The following is a 27493-nucleotide window of genomic DNA, read 5'->3' as shown; positions in this document are numbered from 1 at the left end:
TGATTAGTTAAGTTTCTTCTGTGTACTTTGGTTTTAGGGAAAGCTCGGTGTGCCCGGGTTGCCAGGTTACCCAGGAAGACAAGGCCCCAAGGTAAATACACCTGCGATTACCCAGCATCCACAGCAGCGAGTGTCGAGTGTGTGCATGTATTGATAGAAGGACAAGGTTGTGTGTGCGCGCATGCATTAGAGTGGGACTGGAAGGCAGACATGTTTGAACTTCTTGATCAAAGCTAAGTGGATTTACCCATAATGCCATCTGATGTCAGCCTTCCGTTTGACCGTGACCCAGCATTCACTGCTGCAACAGCACTTTTCTTCTCTTCTTCTCCTTTTATCCCTCTCTCCCTCCTCGCTTTGATGGACCTGTGAATTAATCCCTCTCTCTCTCTCTTTTCCTCTTCAGGGTTCTCAAGGATTCCAGGGATTCCAAGGAGCCAGCGGAGAGAAAGGCACGAGGGTATGTAAAAAAAGTCTCATTTTATTTCTCTCACGCACCCTTTATCCGCATCTTATTTTATTGATGTGCTTTGAGTAGTGAAAAGATATACGCTCACTGGTTTTTTCTCAAGTTTGTGGATTTTGAGAAAGAAATGCAGGGTAATCATTTAGGCTAACATAATGCAAAAGATGTGAAGAAGTGCGCAAGGACATGAATTTAGATCTATTCCTGTTCGATTTTTTGATGTTATTTTAAGATATTCAACACAATGCAATTCAGAAATTCAGATGCATCATTAGGGGAATATTTAACTTTATCGAAAACTGTTAAAAACATTTAAATTGAAATAAAGCAGAAGTAAAATAAATTATAAATATTAGAGGGAAAAACTATAAATTATATCTTGTCTTATCTTTGCAATAGAAAATAGCCCAAATGGTAATATTAACAATAATTATAACAATAATAAATTACAAAAGAACATGAAAATACTAAATGTTCAACTAAAAATAAATTACAAATTTAATATAAATATATATATATATATATATATATATATATTTTTTTTTTTTATAAAAACAAACAAAAAACCTAAAACTGAAATAAAAGTGAACCTAAATAGTAATATTTAAACAAACAAATTAAATAAAAATTTAAAAAGAAAACTGAAAATCTAAAAATAATACTAAAATGTATACAAATAATACTAAAATAACGCTGGCTGAAAATGAAAATTGTCATCTTTTACTCACCGTCATGTCACACTATTGGCAGAATAAATAAAAATGACAAAAACACAGACAAGTAATGTAATAAAAGTAATCATTTCAGCTTGTGCTCGCCATTGTCTCGGTGTATGGAAGCTAACAGTCTCTGAGCTGTAGTGTGTGTGTTATCAGAGCCTTTATGGCCAAGAAAAGCTGAGTAAACCCCCAGCTCTCCGCACGGATGCTTTATTGGCTGTATATCATCACATTTGAGCTGAGAGCAGCAGCCGGCTGCCATTAGAAAGACAATGCAGTCTCCCATAAACACATTATAATCCAAAACCAAGCCATTAAACAAACACACACACACACACACTCAGACTGCATTCTTTTGTTGATGCAAAACTTTCTTTGTTTCTGCATAACTATATCCATGAAGTATTCATGAGATGGAGAGATGCTAATATAATCTACAGAAAAATCTAATTAATCACAATGTTCTACTAGGCTGAAAGGAATATTGCTTTTGGTTTTGTTTAAATTACTCAAATAATGGCCATCATTTTTAACGACTGAATTCGCTGAAAAGAGCATATGAACAGAAAGTGATATATTTAATTATCTCTACTTCTACTTGTAAATGTTTTTATTAAAACAGAAGTAGTATGCAATTAATAATTGTGTATACAGTATAGTTTAATTGTTATATATTTTAATTGCATTTATAATATTTTATATAGTAATATTTTAAATATAGCATACCTTTTAAAAATCAATAATTTGAAATTAATCATTATTCAAATCGATTGACAGTTTAATTATTATGTATTATTGTTCACTTGAAAAATATTTATATATTAATTTTACTAGAATTTATTCAATAAAACATAGATTTCCTTTAGGAATAAATCATATTATATTGATAAATTATTCACGCTGTTTTTAATGTTGATTAAAAATATTTATATTATCAGAACTTATTAAATATAACAAATATCTTTTAAAAAAAATGTATGGGTATCCTTCTTATTTTATTAGAGTGTATTCCTTATAATATGTTTTAAAAAAATAATAATAATAATAAAAGTAATAATAGGGAACTAAGATATAATAGTTTTTTATTTTTCCATTAATTCGCGTTATGTTCTCTCACGAACAGGGGACAGCAGGAAAGCCGGGACCCCGAGGACAGAGAGGACCCACGGTAAGGCAACAAAGTTTGGACAAAAACAAACAAGACGTGATCTTTTTGCTGATCAGTTTAGGACTGTTTTCACACACTGCTTTCTCAAACTTCTTGTGATCGTAGGGACCCCGTGGTGAAAGAGGACCGAGGGGACCAACCGGTAAAGCGGGACCAAAGGTGAGACTGTGCTTTTTCATCACTATTCTGCATTTGTAAGAAGCTTCTCAAGGTCTTCTGTCTTAGTAAATAAGTAATATGACATGCAAATGTAAAATTATATCATGCATGCATTCAAGCTTACACAAAACAAGTGTTTGGCACATAAAAATTCAATTCTGAAGAGCACATCATACCCTGACTGACTGAAAGAAAACATCTGGGGCTTCAGGATATCTGAACCCTCTTTCATCAGTTGTTGTGCTTTGAAAGCTAAACGTGTTGACAGGAGCAAATGCTGCTCCTATCACATTTCAAAACGCAAGCTCAGCTGGAGCCAATCCAAATGCTACAGGGATTTTCCCCATCTGCAAATCAGTCAAACAAATCTTTAATGGCACTCATAACCTCGGGCAATAAGCATAAGTTTTACCATATTATTAATATTTAATCGCATTTGCATGGACAAACATTCTGAAATATTAAAACGTTCTGTTTAATTTCCCTTTTCTCCTTTATTTCTCCTTCCCTCTTTCACAGGGCAACTCAGGAAGCGACGGCCCCCCAGGACCACCCGGTGAACGGGTACGGTTTAAATAATAACCGCATCCTTCCAAAGTATTGATTTTTGCTTCAGAGAGAGAGAGATTTCACGCTCTTTTCTGTCCTTTCTCACAGGGTCCGTTAGGAGCAGCGGGACCTACTGGATTCCCTGGCCCTAAGGGTCCACCGGTAAGTGATGTCAACACTAGAAATAACTGTAGAAATCCTACTTTCATCCAATCCAATCTGTCTTGATTTCCCCTCTATCACTCCCTCTCTCTTGTTTTAAGGGTCCTGCCGGAAAGGACGGGCTGCCCGGACACCCTGGCCAGAGAGGAGAGACTGTGAGTGGCGTCTGATAGGAACACACACACTTTTATTCACACACTTGTGCTTAAAACTCACTTGTATTTTCTTCTGGCAGGGTTTCCAAGGTAAAACTGGACCTCCCGGACCCCCAGGTGTAGTCGGACCTCAGGTAAATAGAGCACAGAATGCTGAAGTTCAAATTTTCACATTTTCAAAATGAATTACACACTAAATAATGCCTTTAGTAAAACTCCAATAAAATGGATTACAAAATGGACGAAAAACCTGAGGATGGACATCATGAATAATGTCATAAAATGTTTGGCCCATTAAAAATAATAATAATTATATATATATATATATATATATATATATATTTCAATATTTCAATTGAAAATATGATTTTAATTACTGTGTTAGTATTTTTTATAGTTTTATAAAAAGTATAAAAAATTGTAATAATTACAAAGAATGGCAGAAAACATAACTGTCATCAAAATAATAAAGAAAAATAATTTTTATTTTTTATTTGATTTTTGGATGACAGTGTTGTTATTGTAAACTAAAAGTATAAAATATATAAATATTACATAAAAAATGTAAATAAAATTAAACTGAATTACTAAAATTACTAAACCCTAAACATTTTCTAAATATTTTCTTTAATTAAAATAAAGTTCAAATATAATTAAATATAAATGTTAGATGAAAAACTAAAAATAATAGTAATACAATTATAAATGAAGCCTTGAAATGAAATAAGTGAAATAAATATGTTAAGCTGAATTATAAAAATTAGACAGTGTTGTTTTTGTTGACTAAAACTGTTAAAATTTTCTGGAACAAAAATAAAGTTGAAATAAAATTAAATATAAATATTAGATGAAAAACAAAAAATACAATTAGAAATGTTGCCTTGAAATGCAAGTTGTATTATCAAAATTACTAAAACTGAAATTAAAAACGACTTTTTTCTAAAACACCTACAAATGACAACAAAAGCATGTAACAAAATTACTAATGTAAAAAAAAAAACAAAAAAAAACCTTTCAAGCAAATTCAAAACATGAATAGAATAGTATATGAATAATACTAAAACAACATTGTCCAGACATTTCATTAATCCAGGATCAAAATATTTCAAAACCTGTGATCTTTTGACCTGGACCAGTAAGAAACCACCTAGCAACCACAAAGCTATCCTCGGGTAACCGCTAACAACAACCCAGTGAAGTGACGTGCGTTCTGAACGATCAAGAGCCCCTCAGGAAATGTAAAAATCTGCTTTCCAGTGCTATGCTAATTTGGGCTGTTTTCAAGCATTTTGAGCTACTTCTACACTCTGTTGTATCTTTAATACTCTGGAGGCATTAGACGCGCTCCACTCTGGGCTGCATCTACCATCCGCACAAGAATCAAACTTTCTAAAGCTTAGAAAACCACACACCCATGTGTTTATCCAGAGTGGCTACCACAGGCAGAGGCCAGAGACACGTGCTACATATTCATGAGCCATCACTTGCTCATTAGATTATCTTAAAGGTGTCCTAGGGTTGTCACCCGGGAATCAGAATGGCTCCATTAGGTTACATATGAGCCGTTTGTTGGCCTGCCTGTGCTTTGTCTCCTGACATGCTTTTGTTTATGCGGTTAGATGTTGGCGCTGACTGGGTAATGAATTATTTATAAGCAATCATGATATTCTGCTTTTTATGCAAATGTTGAGGTGGGCACAGGTTTCAACAGTGCCACACATACACACATATGGATGTTCAAGTGCACATGCTCAGCCATGCAAATGGAGGCATATAATCTGATTTTCTTTCTCCCGCTCTTCGTGTTGCATAATTTGCATAACCGCTGATCTTCCTGAAACACCTGTAGCATCTTTATTAATGGATGTTTTCCAGAGGTTTCCGTTGCTTTCCTTGATTATGCTGTTCAAACACACTTTTGAACAATTAAAGAACTAGGAGTACAGCCGTTCATTGTGTTCCAGATGCATCGATTTAAAATCGACCTTTAAATATGACTACGTAATAATGAATTATTTGTTTTGCTGTAGATTTAAAATGTTAGCATTTGAATTAATCTTACTTTGTTAAAGTAGCAAAATACATAAATTAATCATTTGCAAACTTTGCAAACTGCTTTGCTGAGGTGAATTAAACTATTCTGGAAATTAAATTTGAATTGAATTGATTCAGCGACAACACAAAGATTCATCTACCCCACTTCAATATAAATATATATAATTTTTTTTTTTATAAAATGTTTTATTTCAATATTAAGTACTATATTTAATATTAATGCTAATTTTTATGTTTATTAATGACTTATTTCTTTAAATAAAATCTCTCTCTTTAAATTTTGTAACTTTCAGGTTTTACAGATATCTTATATAATTTATAAGATATGCAATATGTATTATTCATTTTTAATCATAGTTCATTTTTTATTTAGATTTAAAATGTTATAATTTAAATTAAGTATTCTTGACCTTGGACCACAAAACCATTCGTAAGGGAAAATTTCTCGAAATTGAGATTTATACATCATCTGAAAGCTGAATATATAAGCTTTCCATTAATGTATGTTATTAGGATAGAACAATATTTGGTCGAGATACAACTATATGAAAATCTGGAATGTAAGAGTGCAAAAAAGTCAAAATACTGAGAAAATCGTCTTTAAAGTTGTTCAAATGAAGTTCTTAGCAATGCATATTACTAATCAAAAATTAGGTTTTGATATATTCACGGTAAGAAATTTACTCAATATATTTATGGAACATGATCTTTATTTAATATCCTAGTGATTTTTTGCATAAATAAAAATCTAGAATTTTGACCCATACAATGTTTTTTTGGCTATTTCTAAAAACATACCCCAGTGACTTAAAACTGGTTTTGTGGTCCAGGGTCATATTTTGTTAAAATAGCAATATGCATCAATATATCACATGAAAACTTGTGAATTAAGCCGTTCTGAAATAGCAAATCTGTTTTTAATTGATTCACGAGAAATCGTCAATTGATTTGATTCATAATCAACCTAAAGATGAATCTACTCCACTACCTTACCCATAATCCATCTCTCTTTCTGTTCAGGGACCAACAGGTGAAACAGGACCAATGGGAGAGCGAGGCCACCCTGGACCCCCAGGACCACCTGGTGAACAGGGTCTGCCTGGACAAGCAGGAAAAGAGGGAGCAAAGGTGCGAACAAATTCAGGCCATACACACTTCAACATTTACACACAATACAGTTACAAATACACAGATCCAAATACATTTATCAATTCATCAATTCATATCTGGTCTTGATAGGGAGATCCCGGTCCTGCAGGACCCACTGGTAAAGACGGACCTCCAGGACTGCGAGGGTTTCCAGGAGAGAGAGGTTTACCAGGCCCTGTGGTGAGTATCACGAACAAACCCTTTACCCCTAGAATAACACTCGGTGTAACTCACCCTTAAATTCTGCACGGCCAGCATCTCTCTTTCATGTTTTGAGCTTTTGGTTTGTTGTTCAGTATAAGCAGCACATCTCTGTGTCACCTCTACCCATCAAATGTGTGGTGTTTGTGTGCTTCAGCAGTTTTGTGTGTGTGTTTGCAGGGGTCTGCAGGTTTGAAAGGGAGTGAAGGACCTCCAGGGCCACCTGGACCTGCTGTAAGTAGACATGCTCTTTCTTTTTATCCATCTCTTCTCAAACTGCTTTCTTATTCGCTTGTTTACCTTGTTTTCTCTTTCTCCTTTTGCTCCACACACTGGTTTTCAGTGAGTACAGTGATTCAGTTTGTGTGACATGGATGATTTACAGTATATCTTCAGTATCAGGCAAACATTAGGACTTATCTGATTGAGTTCATGTTTACTTTTTGATACATGTGCTGGAATATTGCAGAAAATGCATCAACGAGGGTTTAACACACACTACCATTTAAAAGAAAAGAACACTCTTGTTCAGCATGGATGCACTGAATACATCAAAAGAGACTGTAAGGATATTCACAGTCTTACAAAATAATAAACACTGCATTGTTTAAACGTCCTATTCGCCAAAGAACAAATTTGTTTAAGGAATGTATCACAACATATTTCAAAATATTACTGTGTTGCTGTATTTTTGATTGAAGAAATAATGCCTTGTAAAATTCATAAAATAAAACTTTCAAAACCATTACAAAACCTTAAACTTTTGAATGGTAGTGTACATGTGAAGAGTGTTATTATTAATGAATATGAACATTTGTATTTAAATGTTAGATACTAAATGTAATAATATATTCAATATGACATATTTTAATATATAATAATGAATGCATTTTTTTAAGAGAAAAAAAATCTAAATCAGACTGGTGCATGTTTATGATAGATGATTAAAAACGATTTATCTGTTCATCTTTTCTCTCTCTTTTCATGCAGTCTTGACTCCAGGATTTTGAATATTCAGATTTACTGAGATCTTATATAATGCCGGAATATGCATAATTATATAATCAGTAATTAAAAAAAAAACAGCATTTATTTCTGCATTAAAAATCATATATGCATGCCGGCTGTCAGTATACACCTCCATATGAATCTTTTTCAAGAACAAATGCATAATTAATCAAACAGATCATCAAGCTTTCATTAGCAAATGGCAGCTGGATATCAGTTATGAAATTTCTAATTCACAAACTCATAGGGTTCTCCTGGTGAACGTGGTGCTGCTGGCCCTGCTGGTCCTACCGGCCTCCCGGGCCGACCCGGACCTCAAGGACCCCCGGGACCCTCTGGAGAGAAAGGTGGACCTGTGAGTACTTCCTCAAACACGACCCGTCTTCATGTCTCAGCTTCATTTCACTGTCAAATCATTCAATATATCCTCTCATATTAGGGCGAGAAAGGACCTCAAGGCCCAGCTGGTAGAGACGGTATTCAGGGACCGGTGGGACTTCCAGGCCCAGCCGGACCCATCGGACCCCCGGGAGAGGACGGTGATAAGGTACAGAAGAAAAAGAAGTGATAGAGGAAGGTTGAGAAGAGAGGCGAATGAATTAAAGACAGAGAGATGTGGGCATGAAATTGATGATCATGGATGAATCTGATGGGTTTGCTAGATGATTAAGTGAAGGTCACACACACACACATACACACACATATAGATCAAATGACTCCACTGTCTGATCAATATTTTCTCTAGAGGAATGGATGGATGGTTCAATATTTGCTCTGCGCAATATTTGAGAACCAAAAAAAGCCTATAAATACTAGAGTTTTTAATTTAAAATGAATGTTTAATCACGATTAAACTCAATTTATTTATACCAGGTGTTTTCTGTGTATAGTTTGTGTTTATTAGAGTATCAAACCGTTGGATTAGCAGCATAGCAATGTCACATTCAAATAAGAAATAGATGTGATACTGAAGTAGAATCAAATATGCAGTTAGTCTTATTGGAAAGGATCTCATGTAACACTTGTCAGGGAAATGACATCACCGTGACACTCTCACTCTCACCTACACAAGCAGATTTAGGGTGTGTGTGTGTGCGCGCGTGTGTGTGTGATACCAACATGTGTTTGCATTGGCAGTTTTAAGGTGTGAGCGATATTTGAAGGATGTACGTGTTGGATCTGCCTTGTGTGACAGGTGCAAAGGCTTCTGGGAAATATAGTCAGAGGAGTAAATAACAGTGTTAGTTAAAAAAAAATAAATAAATAAAAGTATTATTATAAGAGTATTATTGCTTACTCTGGCAATAACATGTTTTTTAGGCATGTACCATGTTAATACCACATTTTTATTTCATCATATACAATGGTAATATCATTGTGTTATTTGATTGTCCTTGGAGTTTCATGTAAATACCATATAAATATGAGTGCATTACTGTTCAAAAGTAGATTTTTTTAATTTTATTTTATAATTTTATTCTTAAAGGTTGTATTAAATTGATCAGAAATGACAGTTGTTAAGACACTTAAGATGTCACAAAAAAATTCTGTTCTTTTGAACTTTATGTTAATCAAAGAAAAAAATAAAATCATTATATCCATAAAAATGAAGCAGCATGGCTCTTTTTAACATTGCTGATAATATAAATGAAAATTCAGCATTACATTACAGAAATAAATTAAATTTTAAAATATATTAAAATAGAAAGCAGTTATTTAAAATTGCAATAATATTTCATAATTTTACTGATTTTACAATATTTTTCATCAAATAAATGCAGCCTTGGTGAGCAGAAGCGATATGTGTCCCAAAAAACAAAAACTGGATTTGTATAATTTGTATTACTGTATCACGTGACGTTTTTCCTGTATTTCCTAGATATTATTTTAGATATCAGATATTTGCACATGTAAATGCTGTGTTATTGTGACAGGGCGAGCTTGGAGAGCCGGGACAGAAGGGAAGCAAGGGTGACAAGGGCGAGCAGGTGAGTCTACATTTCCATTCCACTTGAGTCTGAAAACATCATTTCTTCAACGAGTCCTGTCTGGATTCATCTGTTTGTTTGTGTCGTTCTCCCACGACCATCATTCGTTCTGTTATTACCACTGCACCGTTATGAATATAGATGTTGTCTTTGTTATGAAAATCAATGACTTGTGCTCGCTTGCTTTTTCTTTCTCCTCATGTCTGGTTTTCTCCTTCTTTCTGCCGTTCTTCAGGGTCCTCCAGGGCCCGTCGGTAGCCAGGGTCCTGCAGGTCAGCCGGGTCCACCTGTGAGTATATAATGAAGTCAGCCATTTCTTGTACACTTGTACTTGTGTAAGCGGTGTTAGTGATGTCACTTCCTCCCTGCAGGGTGCTGACGGAGAGCCAGGTCCCAGAGGTCAGCAGGGTCTGTTTGGGCAGAAGGGAGATGAGGGTTCACGAGGCTTCCCAGGACCACCAGGACCTGTCGGCCTTCAGGTTAGAGCTTCAGGGTTTGGTTTCTGCTCGTTTAAAACACTGTTGTTTTAGTATATTTGATGTCAGAGTTTGATAGCATGTTTTTTTATTCATTTTTATTAATTGATTAAATTGGTTTAGATGTTATCCTCATTTTTTTTATTGCAATCCTTATATTTACCACTCATATTTTGACAAATTTTAATTTGAATAATATTTTAATAATTCAGCATTTTTTAATTTAATTTTATTATTTTTTAAATGTCTATAGCTTTTATTCATTTTTATTTTAGTACTTCAAATTAAACTTAATTAAAACAAAGTTTTAGTTATTGCATTGTTTTTGTCAATTTTGATTTATTTTCTACTAAGCCTATATAGTTTTTATTAATTTTTATTTCAGTTTTTATTTTCAGATATTTTAGTATTTAACATTATTATTTCAGTTTAAGTTAGAAATTGAGATATTATGCCGAAAATTCAGCTTTGCATCACACGAATAAATTTCAAAATATATTCAAATGGCAAACAGTTATTTTAAAATGTATTCATATTTCACAGTTTTACTGTTTTTACTGTATTTTTGATCAGATCAATGCAATCATAGTCAGCATAAGAGACTTTATCAAAAACAATAAAAACTCTTACTGACCCTCAACTTGTGCATGGAGTTGTATGTAAATATGATAATCATTAAATACCATGATATCACCATCTAAAACCATTACTGCACCATAGTCCACAATATAAAATATTTTTTTAATTCATCAGCAGATTTATTCCAGGTGAGTAAAAGTCTCACTTTGGAAATATGTCAGATTGTGGAAGTAAAATGGACTGCAAATAGCATTTAATATGGACTGTAGTTTGTACAGGTTGCGAATGCTTTTAACATGTTGTGTTTGTGTGCAGGGCTTGCCTGGACCCCCGGGTGAGAAGGGAGAGACTGGTGACGTCGGTCAGATGGTACACATCCACATCCATACAGTCATTCTGATCAAATGTTATTGTATTTTAATAGAAACTGAGCTTTCTTTCTACACTTTCTTGACTTTTCTTTCAGGGTCCCCCCGGTCCTCCTGGCCCCAGAGGCCCCTCCGGACCCCCAGGAGCCGATGGACCACAGGGACCCCCGGGAGGAATCGGCAACCCAGGAGCCGTGGGAGAGAAGGTGATCCGCATCAGAGCCATGAACAAATCACTATCATTTCAATTTAATTAGAAACTGACGTCCTTAATGATCTGAGGGAGAATGTGCCTGCCAGTAATGATCCCAGAGAGTGTGTGTGTGTGTGTGTGTGTTTCCTGTAGCTTCTCTCTAGAGTTGAAGCTCTGTTTGTGTTTGCTCATGTGTCTGTAAGTTAAATACTGACTGTAAGGAAGCCATTCATTGATTATTATCCTCAGAAAGTGTAAGACGGTGTCTCTGAAGCTTGGTTTGAGCTTCACGATCAGCAGCATTATCCTAACCAGAGATTTGTTCATTCCCATTCAAATGATTTCATTTTATTCAATGATTAAGCAATGACTGTACACCATTTAGATGTCAGTAGATTTGCTCATTCAAATTAGTGTGATTTGCAGTAATATTACATTTGTATATACAGTTTATTATAATATTTTTTAGGTAGTGACTATACATATATAAATATATCAATAGTTTTTTTTAGTTCTAATTAATTTATTAATACAATTAATAATAAATGTATATCTAGTATATAATAATTATAAATAATATTAATTAAATAGTGACTATACAACAATTTATCAGTAGATTTGTTCATTATAATTAGAGTAATTTATTGTTATTAATAATAAAACAAACAAATAGTAATAATTTCATTTTTTAAGCATATGTACTATAAACCATGTAGATGTTTCAATAGCTTTGTTAATTCTTATTAGAGTAATTTAATAATAATAATAATAACAACAACAATAATAATATTAAGTAGTAACTATACAAGAAAATGTATCAATGGCTTATGTTAATACTTATTAGATTCATTATTATTAATAAAAATAAATATGTATATATGGCATATAATAATTATATAATTTTTTTTACATTTAATTAGTAAGCAATGACTTAATGAGCAAATGCATCAGTAAATTTGTTAGTTGTAATTAATGATTTATTACTTTTATTAATAATATAATAAGAAGATTTTTTTAAATACTATAAACTGTGAAGATGTATTCATAGCTTTGTTAATTCTTATCTGAATTATTTAATGGTAATAATAATAATAATAATAATATATCTGAAAATATATTATGGTATTTTTCTTAGGTTTGTCTTAAAAATAGACATTTTTAACAAAATACATAATTAAAAATGTTAATGCAAAATGTTAAGAGATATTTATGGTCAGTGAGTTTCTCAGTTTATTCGTCTGTAGCAGATGTGTGAAGTTCATTTTAACCCGTGTTACAAGATTGTTTTTAAGCTTGCAGTAAACGTGCTTTACTTCCAGAATTCAACAAGTAACATGTTTGTTTACTTCAGGTTTGTGCAGTGCAGTGATCTTCAGTTATATCTCTGGAGTGTGTGTGTGTGTGTGTGTGTGTGTGTGTGTGTATGTCTCAGCAGAGCGTGTGTTCGCATGACTGTGCTCCATCACCTCTGTCAATATTATTTAATACGGTGCTTCAGCACTATTGTTCTGCCCCGGATCCAAGGACCCGTTTCAGTTGTGCTTAGAGAGCCGGTTTGCCCAGAGAAACGACCCAGAAAAACACAGACGAGGGGAGGACTTAAAAAGAAAACAGATAAAGATGATAGAATGAGACCTGGAGACAAGGCTTTCTGCTGTTAGTCTGGAGGATTTACCTCAGCTCTTCTCTCTGACAGACCTCTCATCCCACTACAGAGAGACAGAGACACACACACACTCACACACACATGAATGAAGCAGTTCAGAGCGGCTGAGAGACTCTTAATCCCTCAATATGGCAGACGTGCAGAAGTATCCACACACACACACACACACACACACACACACTTAGCCTCTAAGAGCACAGAAAATAACTCCTAAACATGTTTATTAGCAAGCATGAGAGAAAGCACAGGGAGAGGATGGACGAGATTGAATGTTTAGTCACAAACTGATCGATTTAATAGTGTTTTATCAGTGGTTTGCTAAGGGAAGCATCACTATTATTTCTTTTTGAATCAGTTCATATTGGGATATTTAATTGTGCCGGCTCATTTTACTTTACTGGTTTTACCTTTCGATTACCTTTGCCATCATCTAATGCTCCCTTTAAGTTCATCTTTGAAAGCACTGATCGTTTAATAAAACTTTAAAAACATAATTTAACAACACTACAATTACTAAGTGCATTATAATGTTGTGATGCGTTAATTCACTTGTTACATAAAACAATTGTTTTTATTATTATTATTTTTAGATAAAATACTATTGAATTTTAATTATGGTAATTTGTTTATTTACATGTTTATTTTGGTTTGTTTTTAATCAGACAAAATAGTGGAGAATTTAAAAGTTATCTACTAATATATTTCATATTTTTGTACAGACAAAAATAGTACAGAATTGATTAATTTTAAACTTTTTTTTATTTAGACACAATATCATACAACTGTAATTTCAACCATTTACTGGCTATCAGTCATTGCATGAAAAGAATTATTGAAATCAAGCAAAATAGAACAATAAAATGAAATGGAATGTTTTTTTAATTTTTTATCTAGAATTTAAATTTTAGTCATTTATTTACTTAGCTGTTTATTTGTATTTGTTATTTAGGCAGAATAGTATATACATTGTATAAATTTATTTAATGTATTATTTAATATTTAAATTTTATATATATATATATATATATATATACACACACACATTAAATAATTCATTAAATAATTATTTAATAATTAATTTACAATAAATAGCATAGAATTTTATTTTCAGCCAGTTATTGGGAATCAGTCATAATATAATTTGCATTAAAATATTCAGCTATACATATACCAGAATATTATAGAAACCTGTGGATGGGCTCTTTTGACTTATGCTAAACAATAATGTTAAAACAATCACCAACAACTCTCAAGCAAAATGACTAGTTTTTCATGAGTATCACTCACTTCTTCAGAAAACGTCAAAGTCTAGTTCATTTTTCTAAATGTCATCGCTCCAATTCAGAAGCGTCTAGATACATATAAAGTTTTCCATTCTCCACTGGTGTCTGAAGGAACTGGTCATCATCAGGGAGGTTTGTGGGTCTGAATATCAAGGTTGTGCAGATTTTGGTGCTAGAATGTGGCATTCTGCAGAGGAAAGCAGATTTGCTGAGGAGACGGTGAATAATGATGTGGATGGGCGAAATCTCTGCAGTGTTGAGGAGAAGAAAGAGCCCTGCCATGCTTTACCTACACCTCTCTCTGTTTGTCTGCAGGGAGACGCTGGTGAAACAGGAGAACCAGGCCCACAGGGAGACGTCGGCCCTCCAGTACGGCAAACAAACCAACACTCATATGCAAAAAATAACAAGTCTCAGAATAACACACTCAGATCTCGTGTGTGTGTGTGTGTGTTTTAGGGTCCAAGAGGAGAGCGAGGAGAGAAGGGAGAATCTGGACCCGCTGGTTCTGCTGGGCCCCCCGGACCTAAAGGACCACCAGGAGATGATGGTCCTAAAGGAAGCCCTGTACGTTCTTATCATTAATACACTCTTAAAATTAAAACTCCCAAAAGGAGGTTTTTGCAACAATGCCATAGAAGAACAATATTCAACCAGCAAAGGTACCTTTCACTGATCTCTGCCATCATCTAATGCACACTCAAAGATAATCTTTACAAACACTAATCATTTAATAACACTGTTAAATGTAATATTTGGCAAACCACATAGTTAAGATTTGATACCATACATCATAATGTTGCGAGGCATAAATTCATGTAATTGTTTTATGTATTTACTTAGCTATTTTTTAATTAGAAGAATATAGAATTAAAATTTTGGCCATCTATTTACTTATTTGTATTATTATTGTGTAATTATTTATTTAGATAAAATAGCATAGAAAATAGACTATTGTACTGTATATTATTTATCTATTCTCTTTATTATTCTTACAATAAACTTGCCTTGCCTAATATGATAAAAAAATAAACACTGCAATATATCCAATAATATACAGTATACTGTATTAAAATGTATGACTTTTTATTTATTCAAATATTAAACAAAAATGATAAAAGATATACTTAAATGTGTTCTAAAACCTTTATTTTTGAGAGTGTATTCTAGGTTCTGTGTGCTAATTGGTGGATGAGCATAGCTTGTGGTACCTTACTCTTGATGCTGATGAGACCTCACAGTCACCGGGTTTCTGATCAAATATTAAAATGTTCAAATGTTCTGTGTGATTTTCAGGGTCCAAGTGGTTTCCCTGGAGATCCTGGTCCTCCTGGAGAGCCTGGTCCATCTGTAAGTACTATTCATGTCAAATGTAGTTATTAAAGACCTTTTCAGATTTGTTCAGGAAGTGAGATGTTTTTTCTCGTCCTGCAGGGTTTGGATGGTGCTCCTGGAGATAAGGGTGATGATGGAGAGCCTGGTCAGCCGGTGAGTATGATTTAAACACTATCATTTGACATCTCTGCTGTCGGCTGCATGCAAATGTGTTTTATAATGTTTGCTGCTTCTGTAATGTTGTTTCTCTCAGGGATCCCCTGGACCTACTGGTGAAACTGGCCCCACTGGACCCCCAGGAAAGAGAGTGAGTAATGCTTAGAAACATACTTTTTATTAAAAACATTTATCAAAAATATTTCTGTAAATATTCCCATATATCCATATGGCTCTCAACTTTCATCCTTTCTCTTTAGGGGCCTCATGGACCTGCAGGACCTGAAGGAAGACAGGGAGAGAAGGGTGCCAAGGTAATATGCAAATGTCGTACACACTTTTATGAACTCATGTGCTATTACAGTACAGCAACAAATTCATTCCAGCAGTGGTTTCAACGGTGTTGTGTCTCTGAATCAGGGTGAATCTGGTCTCCTGGGTCCACCTGGTAAGACCGGTCCAGTTGGTCCTCAGGGAAGCCCTGGAAAGCCCGGCTCTGAGGGTCTGAGAGGTGTTCCTGGACCAGTGGTGAGGGCTAATGGAGCAGCATCATGCAATGTCACATTACATGCCAAATCTATTTGTCAGTCTCACAAAGCCTGTATATAACCAACCCGGTTACTACCGCATAAAAAAAAATCTAAACCAAAATATATAAATATATAACTTTCTTGCATCTAGAATGTGACAAAGATCACTTATTGTAAAAAAAATAATAATAATAAAAAAAACACTTTCTTTTAGAATGCAAGAAGAATGACTTATTTTAATTACTATTAGTAATTCACTATTTTAGTAAATGTAAATACCTTTTTGTACCATTTTAAGTTACAAATAAATTAGCATTAGTATTTGTATTAGTACTACAACATAGCATTAAGGAATGAAACTTCAATTAATTATTAATAATTCAATTCAAAATTAAATAGTATTTTAGCATTTGTTTATTTTTGTAAGATTTATAGTTTAAGATCAATGAAACAACTTTAGATATGTAAATCAAGAAATGGGAGCTGCAGATTAAAGACTACCAAGGTTTAAAGATCAAGAAAATGCAGTTTCTCCAATGCATTTAAATTATGTTTTATTAATGATTAAAACCTATTTCGTAACATAAAATTACCAAAATTATAATATATATAAAATCATTTATACGTGTGTTTGTGTGTGTGTGTATATATATATATATATATAAGTATATATACAGTACACATCCTAGTATGATCATTTATGCTACTTTAAAAACTAAAAAGCCACAGTGCAAAAAAAATTTCGGTACCTTTATTCATAATATATAATAGAACACTATAATAAAACATTACTATAACGAAAATACAAACATAATACTATAATATTTTTTCCTTTTGGTTGAAATAAGAATTATAGTAAGGATCCCCCTTTGAACCCCCAGAATATAACCCCAGATCTCATATACAGTTGTGTCTAAGGCTTTGATCTGTTTGATCCTGATGTAGGGAGAACAAGGACTGCCCGGTGCTCCGGGACCCGATGGACCTCCGGGACCCATGGTATCCACACCATATTCCTCTGAGAGGCAGTTCATTACTGTCTTAAACGACAATCTCCAGTCCTCACTCTTCTTATGTCTCTCTCTCAGGGTCCTCCTGGACTGCCTGGACTGAAGGGAGAAACCGGGATTAAAGGTGAAAAGGTGAGAGAAGCAGATCCATCTCTAAGTGATACTCTTAATGAACTGGATTATGACTTACTGCTCTGGTCTAGGAACAGGTGACACTCTAGTGTTTGGTACACAGCTGTAGTAATGACTTTACACGTCCAGAACATTCACTGAGCTCTGGCTGGCATTGATGTTATCAAGGAGTATGTTCATTATAGATGAGTTCAGTAATCAAGCGGCTCGTTTCAGGGTCATCCTGGTCTCATTGGACTCATCGGACCTCCAGGAGAACAAGGAGAGAAGGGAGACAGAGGGTTGCCAGGTCCACAGGGAACTGCAGGACTCAAAGGAGACACTGTATGGAAACATGTTCACATACATACAGCAATAAAAACCTAGTATAAACTTTCCAAATCCTTTGTATTTTCATAAAACAGTCTTTAATATCGGTCTTTTTCTACAGGGTATTTCAGGACCAGCTGGACCTATTGGACCCATTGGACCTCCTGGTCTCCCGGTAACATTTCTGATGTTTCTTTAAAATCATTTGTTATCTATATCTTCATTGGTGCAGCAAATAACTTTTTTATTAATCAATAAACATATTCCCATTTGTTCTATGAATCAGTATTATATTCTACAAAAAATAAATAAAAATAAAAATAAAAATAATAATAATATACATATATATATATATATATATATATATATATATATATATATATATATATATGTATGTATGTATGTATATTATTATTATTTATATATATATATATATATATATATATTTAAGTAAAATTTAAAATGGTATAAAACATTTTTTTGAGTAATAATAAACCTTTTTATTTCTATATATATGTGTATATATATATATATATAGAGAGAGAGAGAGAGAGAGAGAGAGAGAGAGAGGGAATAAACAGGTTCTCCATATTTTTGGTTCTAATTATAACCTTTTTTGTTTTTAGACGATACTATATGTATAAACGTAATTCATAATGATTTATATGTATGTTTCACTTCTGTTCAGGGTCCTCCTGGTCCTAAAGGTGCTAAAGGATCATCTGTAAGTTCATGTTCTTTTTTAATTATACTGGTTAATTGAATTAGCATTTTGTTTAGTCGATTGGTTTATCATTTTTTCATAAGTCTGTTTCTGGTTCTGTCTCTGTAGGGTCAGACTGGACCGAAGGGAGAAAGTGGAGTGCCAGGACCCCCTGGACCTCCAGTACGTAACTACACTAAACCAAACCTCTGTGAGATAAGCACATATTTAAACAGATGATTCTGCAGTAGATGTTACGTAAGTGTAATTGAGCTCTATTATGTGGTGGAAAGCAAATCTGAGGTTCCTCTGAGAGAACCCCTGATATATCACACCTACAGACTGTGTCGGTTGCTGAGTAACCTAGAGAGAAATGCAAGTGTTTAGTTAATGTCAGTGTAAAGGTCTAATTGTTTAGATGGATAATCCTAGATACGGTTATTTTTCAGCTCTATTACAGTAGTTTTTATTACTGAGCTTTTTTATGCCATTTTTTCTGTGCTCTAAATAAAGCACTGTATGTGAATATTAAGGGTTGTTTTCTCATCTAGGGTCCACCTGGAGATGTCATCCACCCTCTGCCCATTTTGTCCAGCCCCAAACGGGCAAAGAGGAACATCGACGCCAGCCAGATGATGGACGACGCTGGAGATGCCAATTACAAAGACTATGAGGACGGCATGGAGGAGATATTCGGCTCACTGAACTCGCTCAAACTAGAAATTGAACAGATGAAACACCCGCTGGGCACACAGAGTAACCCTGCCCGCACCTGCAAAGACCTGCAGCTGTGCCACCCAGACTTCCCAGATGGTGTGTATCTCTCTCTCTCACACACACACACACACACACACACACACACATTTCCAAGGGTGTTAATGATTGTTTTAAACAAAGCAGCTATCCAAACTGTTCAGGCATCACCCAAAGTCATGATGCGCATAAAAACAAAACAAACCTAGAAATATAAAATGTAATACATTTAAAATAAAGCATTTAATTAAAATTAAGGAAAAAAAGCAGCAGAAAATATAAGAAAAATTTTCCAAAAAATGTAAAAAAAAAAAAAAATAATACTCGAAAGTTTACAAAAATTCTGTAATGACTTACTTTTTCTGCCACATTGCAACCTTAATTAATATTTGTCTAAGAATTATCTTCATTTGGAGGCTTTAATTGAATGCATGGTGACATACACAATTAATTACAATGAATATGTGCCAAATCACATAATTAAAATAATCCGATTTTCAGCCCTGTATTAAATGAGCCTCGTTTGAAAGTATCAGCAGTACATAAAGCTTACGATGACCTTTTTTTCTGCTTTCAGGTGAATACTGGATTGATCCGAACCAGGGCTGCTCCAGAGACTCTTTCAAAGTGTACTGTAACTTCACAGCAGGTGGAGAGAGCTGCATCTTCCCTGATAAAAAGAGTGAAGGGGTAAGAAATGCTCTCCTGAACAGAACACTTTGGGACGGCTTCCCACAAGTCCACATCAAGAGTAAAACAGCTTAGATGTCAGAATCACTAAAAGCAGCACCACTTTAAAAAGCATCACTTATCAAAATTAAGACAAACACACACTAGATTTATCTCACAGTTAGCAGTCCACAGATTCCTGAAAATCCTCCAGAGAGGACCAGAGGTACAGTCTGTTCAATATGTCACACTCTCTTAAGGTCACATCTGATTTAGATGGTTTTTTTGCATTGGAAACCTATGGGAAGTCATACTCTGCACATCACAATGAATGACATATTGAACCACCTGTACTTTTTTTCACATCAACCTGAATAAGGTCTATACCAGCTATTCAACTGTTCAAAACACTATTCCTGAATATATAACGAGGGTTCTTGTATCCTAGTCTTTAATGATAATTGTGTATTAGATTCTGCACACAAGTGTGACGAGTTATTTGGTTTAATGAGTCTCAGAAGCATCACTAATGGAGGATCACTCAGTGGGGTGTGAAGGTGACTCTCAGCACTAATTCAGTTCTTCCACAGGTTCACTCTTCACACCAGCAGATGCAGACTACAACAAGAAGAAAAGAAAAACAACAACACTCCTTTAGGCTTATTCTCTCCTCGCACTAATATTAACCAGAGCAAGCTTTAAAGTCAAATTAAATTCAGACCACTCCGAATGCGAAAAAAAAAAAAAAAAAAAACTGAAAATGTTTTTGTTGGTCAAAATTTGAGTTCTAGGATTTTTCTTTTATTATTCATGATGGAAACAAAATCTGTATCATTACTGAAATATTGAATTGCTATCATATAATTATTTTTTTACAGGCATTTTTAAAACAACTTTTTAGGTTTTCAAGTGGCACTTTTGAAGTTTGCATAAAAATTAATTATGTTAAAATGATACTATTCATTTAATATCAATTTTGTAAACCTTTTTTAGAATATGTAGTGATTTAGTTTGCTCAGCAAAAAAAAAAAAAAACTAAGATTGAATATTATTATTTATTTAATTATAATTAGATTTGATTGTGGTTATAAACGGTATAATAGTTGTGTAAAGCTTTCATTGTAGGTATAATGCGTTCATTTACGTATGATGTCAATTGATATGTACAAGGCTATTCAAACATTGTGCAAACTGTCTGCTAGAACAGGTCTTATGTGAAAGCCTCTGCCTCGGAGAGATTGACAACTACACTGCAAAACAGATCAAAATAAGTCCCACAGGCAACCTGTAACTTCCTTCTGTCTGTCTGCAGTATTGACTCTAGCTGACTCTCTCTCTCTCAGGCCAGATTCACCTCTTGGGTGAAGGAGACTCCAGGGTCGTGGTTCAGTGAATACAAACGTGGTAAACTGGTAAGAGTGACTCCTCTTTCTTGTCCTCCTGAAATGGTCTTCTATTTTACAGAGCAAAATGGCTCGCTGGCCCAAAGACAGTCCAGGCACATGGTATAGTCGCTACAAGAGAGGGTCCATGGTAAGTAGGAATGCATGAGAGAACGGGCCTGTACCGAGGGTCCACGGATCCTCAGTGTTTCTGGAGAATCGGTCTCTTGGCAGCCCGTGCTTATGCATGCTTCTCGGATCCCTTCGTGGATGAGCATGGTCATCATCAGAACGGCGGAAAAAGTGTGTTTGCTCAGACTTATGGGTCATCTGAAGACTGTGGGTGGAGACGTCAGGTCTGACTGATGGAATCCAACCCGTCTTCTGTTGCTGTAAGCTTGAGGAAATCACCTTGAAGTGACTTGAGTCCACTAACACATGATTGCCGCTCTGCTCCAAACGCTAGTGAGATGCAAAAGGTGTTAAGAGTAACCTTATTTATAAAGGAAAAAGGCAGTACAAGAAGTCCTTGTGTCATGCTTCATGACTATTTTGATTATATTTAGTATAATTATATTTATTATATAAATTCTGGCTAATGAAGTTAACCAAATCAGTCACTATGAAGCAGTGTTAGGTATACGACTGATATACTATTATAGTTTTTGTTCATATTTACATTTTTTATATAAAATATTAAGATATTATTTTATTGTTTTCACTTTATACTTAAAATATGTTATGAAAACTCAAACTACTAAAACTTTCAAATTAGTTTTTATAAATTTTATGTTTTAGATTTATTTATTTTAGTACATCAAGGTACTGTACCTCGATGAAAATGAGAAATGTTGGCAACTTGCTGTAGTAGGTTTTCATACATATAGATTTAGTTAACTGTAATAAATTGAACATAAGCTGCGTTAGAAGAGAGACAGTAGACATTCACCGGTGTTTGGAACAGAGCCAGATCTTGTGTCCATGGCAGATCTCAGTCACTGAGCTTTGGGTTCAGTCTCTCTTGACATTCAGCTGTGATCATGAGGTAATGTGGTACTGGGCAGGTGTTTATGGTGGGTTGCATGCATGCATGCATTCAAAGTCAATGCATATGACTGTGTGAGAAGACCTCCTAATCGTAAGTATATAATAATGTGTGTGTGTGCGTGCATGGAGCATGCGCTCGCTCTCTCAGTCAGTCGCATATGTGTGTGTTTGTGGATCAGAGGAGATGGAGTTTTCTTCTAAACATGGGTTGGTATATTCAAGAATGAAAACAAAACATTTGCATATTTCCGTAATGCAAATGTTGCATCACACCACAAGGGGAGAATTTGCATATAAAGCAGTACAACTCATTTGAATATATTAGTGATGTTTTTCAGTGGAGTCGGTAACAAAATGAGTTTATCTTCTATGTTTGAATGTGAAAATGAAATTTGGTGTTTAATACATGCAGAGCGGATCTATACTGGGAAAAGAGTTTCCTGCTCTTTCCTGACTGATGAAACATAAGTGCTTAGACATGATAGACAGATCAATGTTTTAACCACATCAACTTGTATGAGGTGATTTTTCTTTTTCTTTTCTTTTCTTTTTTTAAAGATGCATTTATTTGATCAGTAATGACAGTAAAGACATTAATAATGTTACATAAAGATTTATTACGCATATAATAAATGTTGTTGTGTTTAACTTAATACTAAACATGATCACGGTTTCAACTAAATATGAAGCAGCACAACATTGAAAATAATGTTTCTTGAGCAATGAATCATATTAGAATAATTTCTGAAGGATCATGTGACACTGAAAACTGGAGCAATGATGCTGAAAATGCACTTTTGATCACAGAAATAAATAACATTTAAAAATATAATCAAATAGAAAATCACTAATATTTAACAATATTGCTGTTTTTACTGTATTTTTGATAAATAAAATGCAAAATGCAAACTTTTGAACAGTACCATATATACATAACTGTTATAGCTGTATTTAATCAAAAAGATTGACAATGGTTTCTGACAAATAATTGACAACTAATTTCACTGCAAAAACAAAAAAAATTTAAACAAAATAAGCTTACTTGAGAAGAATATAAGAAGTTCAAGTCTTGCTTTGAAATAATAAATCTAATTTCCTTAAGTCTTAGGCCTTTTTTATTTTTATTATTATTTTCTATCACTTCACCTGAAATTATTTTCTTTTTGCCACTGTAGAGTTTTGAACCCAAATGTAAAACAATAGTGATCATAAAGTAGTGTAGGATTGGAGAGGTGTGATGTGTAGTTTTCAGCAGAACCTCTAGGGGGCGTTTGTCCAGCAGTTATCTTGACCACAATGGCGTCTGATTGTCTGCGCAGCTCTCATACGCGGATGCGGAGGGCAATCCGATCGGAGTGGTCCAGATGACGTTCCTCCGTTTACTCAGTGCCACGGCTCGGCAGAACCTGACATACAACTGTTACCAGTCGGTGGCTTGGCACGACCAGGAACAGGACTCTTACGATAAAGCCATCCGCTTCCTGGGTTCCAACGATGAGGAGATGTCTTACGATAACAACCCGTACATCAGAGCCGCCGTCGACGGATGCGCGGTAAGAATTCAGAACTGCATACTAATTACTATTTCCACCATAAAAATACATCGTAATATGCAGTTCTGAACTCTCACAAACGATGTTCTTAACTCTTCTTTTCTTTCCTCTCGCAGTTGAAAAAGGGTTACGAAAAGACTATTCTTGAGATCAACACACCGAAAGTGGAGCAGGTGCCATTTGTTGACGTCATGTTCAACGATTTCGGCGGAACGACGCAGAAGTTCGGCTTTGAGGTCGGACCGGCCTGCTTCATCGGCTAAGACTGCTCAGCGAGCAAACGCGAACAAAACATATTCATTTTCTCCGAATACAAAACACACAAAAGAAATAGGACGACTTATTTGTAAAGTTTTGTGTTTTCAAACAAACCCAATAGATACCAAAGTAAGGATAAAAGAAATTTGAAAAAAGAATGGATTTCCAAACAATGGCTTCTTATAACAGAGCAACCTTTTTAACCTCGGTGTACCTTCTGCATCACATGCAAGTTTTGAAACTGGATGAGGTCATCACTCATGTCTCTCCAAGCCCCGCCCACTTTACGCTCATCCAACTCTTCGCCCCTCCCACAGGCTGTATAGACCGATTAGATCCATCCTTTTATTTCACCTCCTGTTCTTGCACCTCCAGTTCGGCCTTTCTCATATGAGAAATATTTTCTGTTGGTTTGTTTGCTTGGGTTTTATGTTGTTCCTCTTTCCACTTCTAAACTTTGTTTTTTGTGCATACTTGTCTTCCATTCCTTGGAATGGTGATTATATATATAAATATATATAAATAATTTTTTTTCTATGTTTGTAAGTACTTTCTGTATATTTTTTTCAGGAGAAGTGTTTTTTTTTTTTTTTTTTGGTTCTGGCTTCAAAACATGCATGTGAACCCATTGAGCGAATAGGACAGAGGTGCTAGTTATTGAAAAAAAAAAAACGCTTTTTAAAAAATAAAATATCCCCCCAAATAAGAGCCTGAGGAATTTTCCAGTGAATCTGAAGAAGAGAAAATAAAGGAAATGATTAAAAAAAGCAACTGCAACAGCAACCAAATGTTTTATTCCAGTTGTGAACAGCGTCTTTTTGTAATTTAAACAACAAAATGATAATAAAAGTAAGAAACAGCCGTAATGTGAGCATTAATTTGCTACCTGTCGTGTTGAAGTGGCTTCCGTGGGTCTGTGAGATCGCGACCCGCATGAATGAGGATGACGTTCATGAATCGGTGCTTCCCTGTATCAGAAGAGCACACCATCACACTGAGGAAACACAATATCGGTAAACTAGGTGCTATTTCCTTCTGTCTGTGGTGCTAAAAATATATACCTTTTTTCCTGTACTTGTTTGTTGTAATTGAAAACGGCTCTGCGGTGATGCCCAAGCGGTTCCACGTCTTCACTCCTAGCTTTACTTCCCGAGGTGGGGAAGTATTTTTATGCATGCCGTTAAATCATATTCATTTACTGATGAGAACATGTTTTTCTTCTGTTATCATTCCTCACCACGTTTGACAAATGTCCAGATTGTCATATGGAGATCATTTATAGTCCTCTAAAGGCTTTAGCTCACACTTAACATTACAATGTTCGGATCACAGTCAATTCACACGATCTGAAATGGTTAAACGGAGCACAATTACTGTTAATTCTGTTGTGATTGAGGTATCACGTCTAACATGGACCCTGTAATGTAAAGTGTTCTCTACTCGAACTAACAGAAGCGATGGAAATGAAGCATTTAAAACAGCTCTGGAGAATTAGCTTGGGACCTTTCCATTAGATCTTTTTCAAGGGTTCTGTGAATATTTTAACCAAAACGCTTAGAGGAATGAATAGTTAACTCGACTCCTTCCAAAGAGATTTCTCTTAATTTAAGAGACTTGAAGACCAAGAATCAGATTGTCTTGTGTGATTATTCAAGTGTGTTGTACATTACAAAATTTCACAAGCATATATTCTTTCACCTGCCAGAATTTGTTGTCATTGGCTAGAGCCATCTTGATATTCATCTATCACACCTTTTGCCACTAGACATTTTCCCGCACTCTTTTATTCTGCTTTTTGACCACTAGACTTGCTCTAAGTTTTGATTAAATATGACTTGAACTGTTTCTTTTAAGAGGATTCAACATGGAATATGCGGTTTTGACACAATTTTAACAGTACGAAACAAATTGCAACCGATTCTTCTGTAAATTCCAAAACCAGCAGTAATGCTGCCAATAAAGTTTATTCTGTTTTATTATTTTTATTTTTTTGTCTTTGTAATGTTTGTTTGTTTGTGCGGTCGTGTCAAACCTGTGTACGAGAAGATAGAAGAGATATTGGTTTTGTGTCAATAAATTCAGGTTTACTGTGTCCTCCCACCCTTGTATGTCTTTTAAGCATTAAAACTGAAGCATTAAAACTTTCCTGTATGCATGAAAATGTTAAGCTTTCTCTTCATGTGTCTTCCCACAGCCACGTTTCTCTTTTTTTTATCAGCCGTATGAGACATCCTCTCAGTGCTCCGATGAAAACAGGCCTGTCCTTCATTGTGAAATGGAGAGAGAGCGATGTTTGTTGTAACTCTCTACCAAAGCCCATGTTCCTTTGTAGTATATTTATTGTATTATTTAAAAATAATAAATGTTAATTGATACCAGTAGTGTTCTTGATATCTGATAAATATATATTTGATATCAGATATACACCTTTATATCTGATAACTGTTATCACTGTGATACATTATGTAGAGTTGCAGAAGAGGAGACGCATTGGCATGTGAGATACTCAAGTGAAATGAATTTTTAAGGCTATCACTGGTTATCTGGAACAAAGACTGAAAATGCTTTTCTTAACATATGACGTATGCGTATGCATATTTAAACAAACCTAAAGTGACTTACTTGGAGCTGGAATGACCCTTGTATGATATTATTTTGGTGAGTATTTTGATATTTGAACAAACCTGATGATCATGTTCTGCAGCATGACTTGAGATGTTCCAGTGAGGATCTTCTGCTTCAACGGGACAACAACATCTGACCGCTTGTACAAAGAAACTTGATTAGTAACATGATAAAACATAATCTTCTCAGATATCTTGGACACCACCATTGAAGAAAAATTCAAGGATGTAAAAAATAAAAATGGAGTTTTGACAAACAGATCATGGATCAAGTCTTGATTTGTTTTTAGTACAGCTGCATCTAAATATATTAATTCAGGTTAATTTGAACATTTTCCCCAATCCTCTCCAATTAAAAATGTACCTGAATTGACCGAAAAAATTTTTTTTTTCAGAAATATGTCTTTTTAAGTTTTAAAATGGCACAACCCTAAAATTGCACTTTGGAATCTGGACAATGAAAGAGCTTAAAACATATTTTTATATCTATATTTTAACTATATCGTTATAAAATGAGCATTATGCAAGCATGTCCAAACATTTGACTGGTAGTACAGCTTGTCCAACCAATGTAAAACTTGCTCTAACTTCAGTCCATGTCTGAGAAAAAAAAAAAAAAGATTTATACAGGTTTTTTTTATTTTTTCCTCTTATTTGCCCAATATTAAATATAAATCGAATCAAGATC

The 27493-nt window shown here is 34.5% G+C and overlaps 1 protein-coding gene across 2 annotated transcripts in view; it reads left to right on the top strand.

The window, feature by feature from the left end:
* Positions 1–26559, top strand: part of col5a1 (procollagen, type V, alpha 1) — an 84066-nt gene extending 57507 nt beyond the window's left edge. The window contains exons 31-66 of one of the 2 annotated variants that reach the window (XM_026196762.1): positions 38–91; positions 407–460; positions 2309–2353; positions 2459–2512; positions 3032–3076; positions 3170–3223; positions 3325–3378; positions 3459–3512; positions 6454–6561; positions 6673–6762; positions 6964–7017; positions 8039–8146; positions 8231–8338; positions 9726–9779; positions 10015–10068; positions 10151–10258; positions 11150–11203; positions 11301–11408; positions 14660–14713; positions 14804–14911; positions 15641–15694; positions 15779–15832; positions 15933–15986; positions 16096–16149; positions 16256–16363; positions 17311–17364; positions 17454–17507; positions 17724–17831; positions 17938–17991; positions 18505–18540; positions 18649–18702; positions 19071–19332; positions 19850–19962; positions 21406–21474; positions 23690–23923; positions 24040–26559. In XM_026196762.1, the coding sequence (XP_026052547.1) occupies positions 38–91; positions 407–460; positions 2309–2353; positions 2459–2512; positions 3032–3076; positions 3170–3223; positions 3325–3378; positions 3459–3512; positions 6454–6561; positions 6673–6762; positions 6964–7017; positions 8039–8146; positions 8231–8338; positions 9726–9779; positions 10015–10068; positions 10151–10258; positions 11150–11203; positions 11301–11408; positions 14660–14713; positions 14804–14911; positions 15641–15694; positions 15779–15832; positions 15933–15986; positions 16096–16149; positions 16256–16363; positions 17311–17364; positions 17454–17507; positions 17724–17831; positions 17938–17991; positions 18505–18540; positions 18649–18702; positions 19071–19332; positions 19850–19962; positions 21406–21474; positions 23690–23923; positions 24040–24186 (2931 nt within the window). In that variant the 3' untranslated portion in view covers positions 24187–26559. Of the gene's footprint in view, positions 1–37; positions 92–406; positions 461–2308; positions 2354–2458; positions 2513–3031; positions 3077–3169; positions 3224–3324; positions 3379–3458; positions 3513–6453; positions 6562–6672; positions 6763–6963; positions 7018–8038; positions 8147–8230; positions 8339–9725; positions 9780–10014; positions 10069–10150; positions 10259–11149; positions 11204–11300; positions 11409–14659; positions 14714–14803; positions 14912–15640; positions 15695–15778; positions 15833–15932; positions 15987–16095; positions 16150–16255; positions 16364–17310; positions 17365–17453; positions 17508–17723; positions 17832–17937; positions 17992–18504; positions 18541–18648; positions 18703–19070; positions 19333–19849; positions 19963–21284; positions 21354–21405; positions 21475–23689; positions 23924–24039 lie in introns of both variants that reach the window. The other variant, XM_026196761.1, reaches the window with a different exon arrangement.
* Positions 26560–27493: the final 934 nt, after the last annotated feature.

Source organism: Carassius auratus, chromosome 21 (genome assembly GCF_003368295.1).
Source record: "Carassius auratus strain Wakin chromosome 21, ASM336829v1, whole genome shotgun sequence".
Taxonomy (NCBI): Eukaryota; Metazoa; Chordata; class Actinopteri; order Cypriniformes; family Cyprinidae; genus Carassius; species Carassius auratus.
Note: the sequence above shows the minus strand (reverse complement) of the source record. Positions and strands in the feature narration are given on the sequence as shown.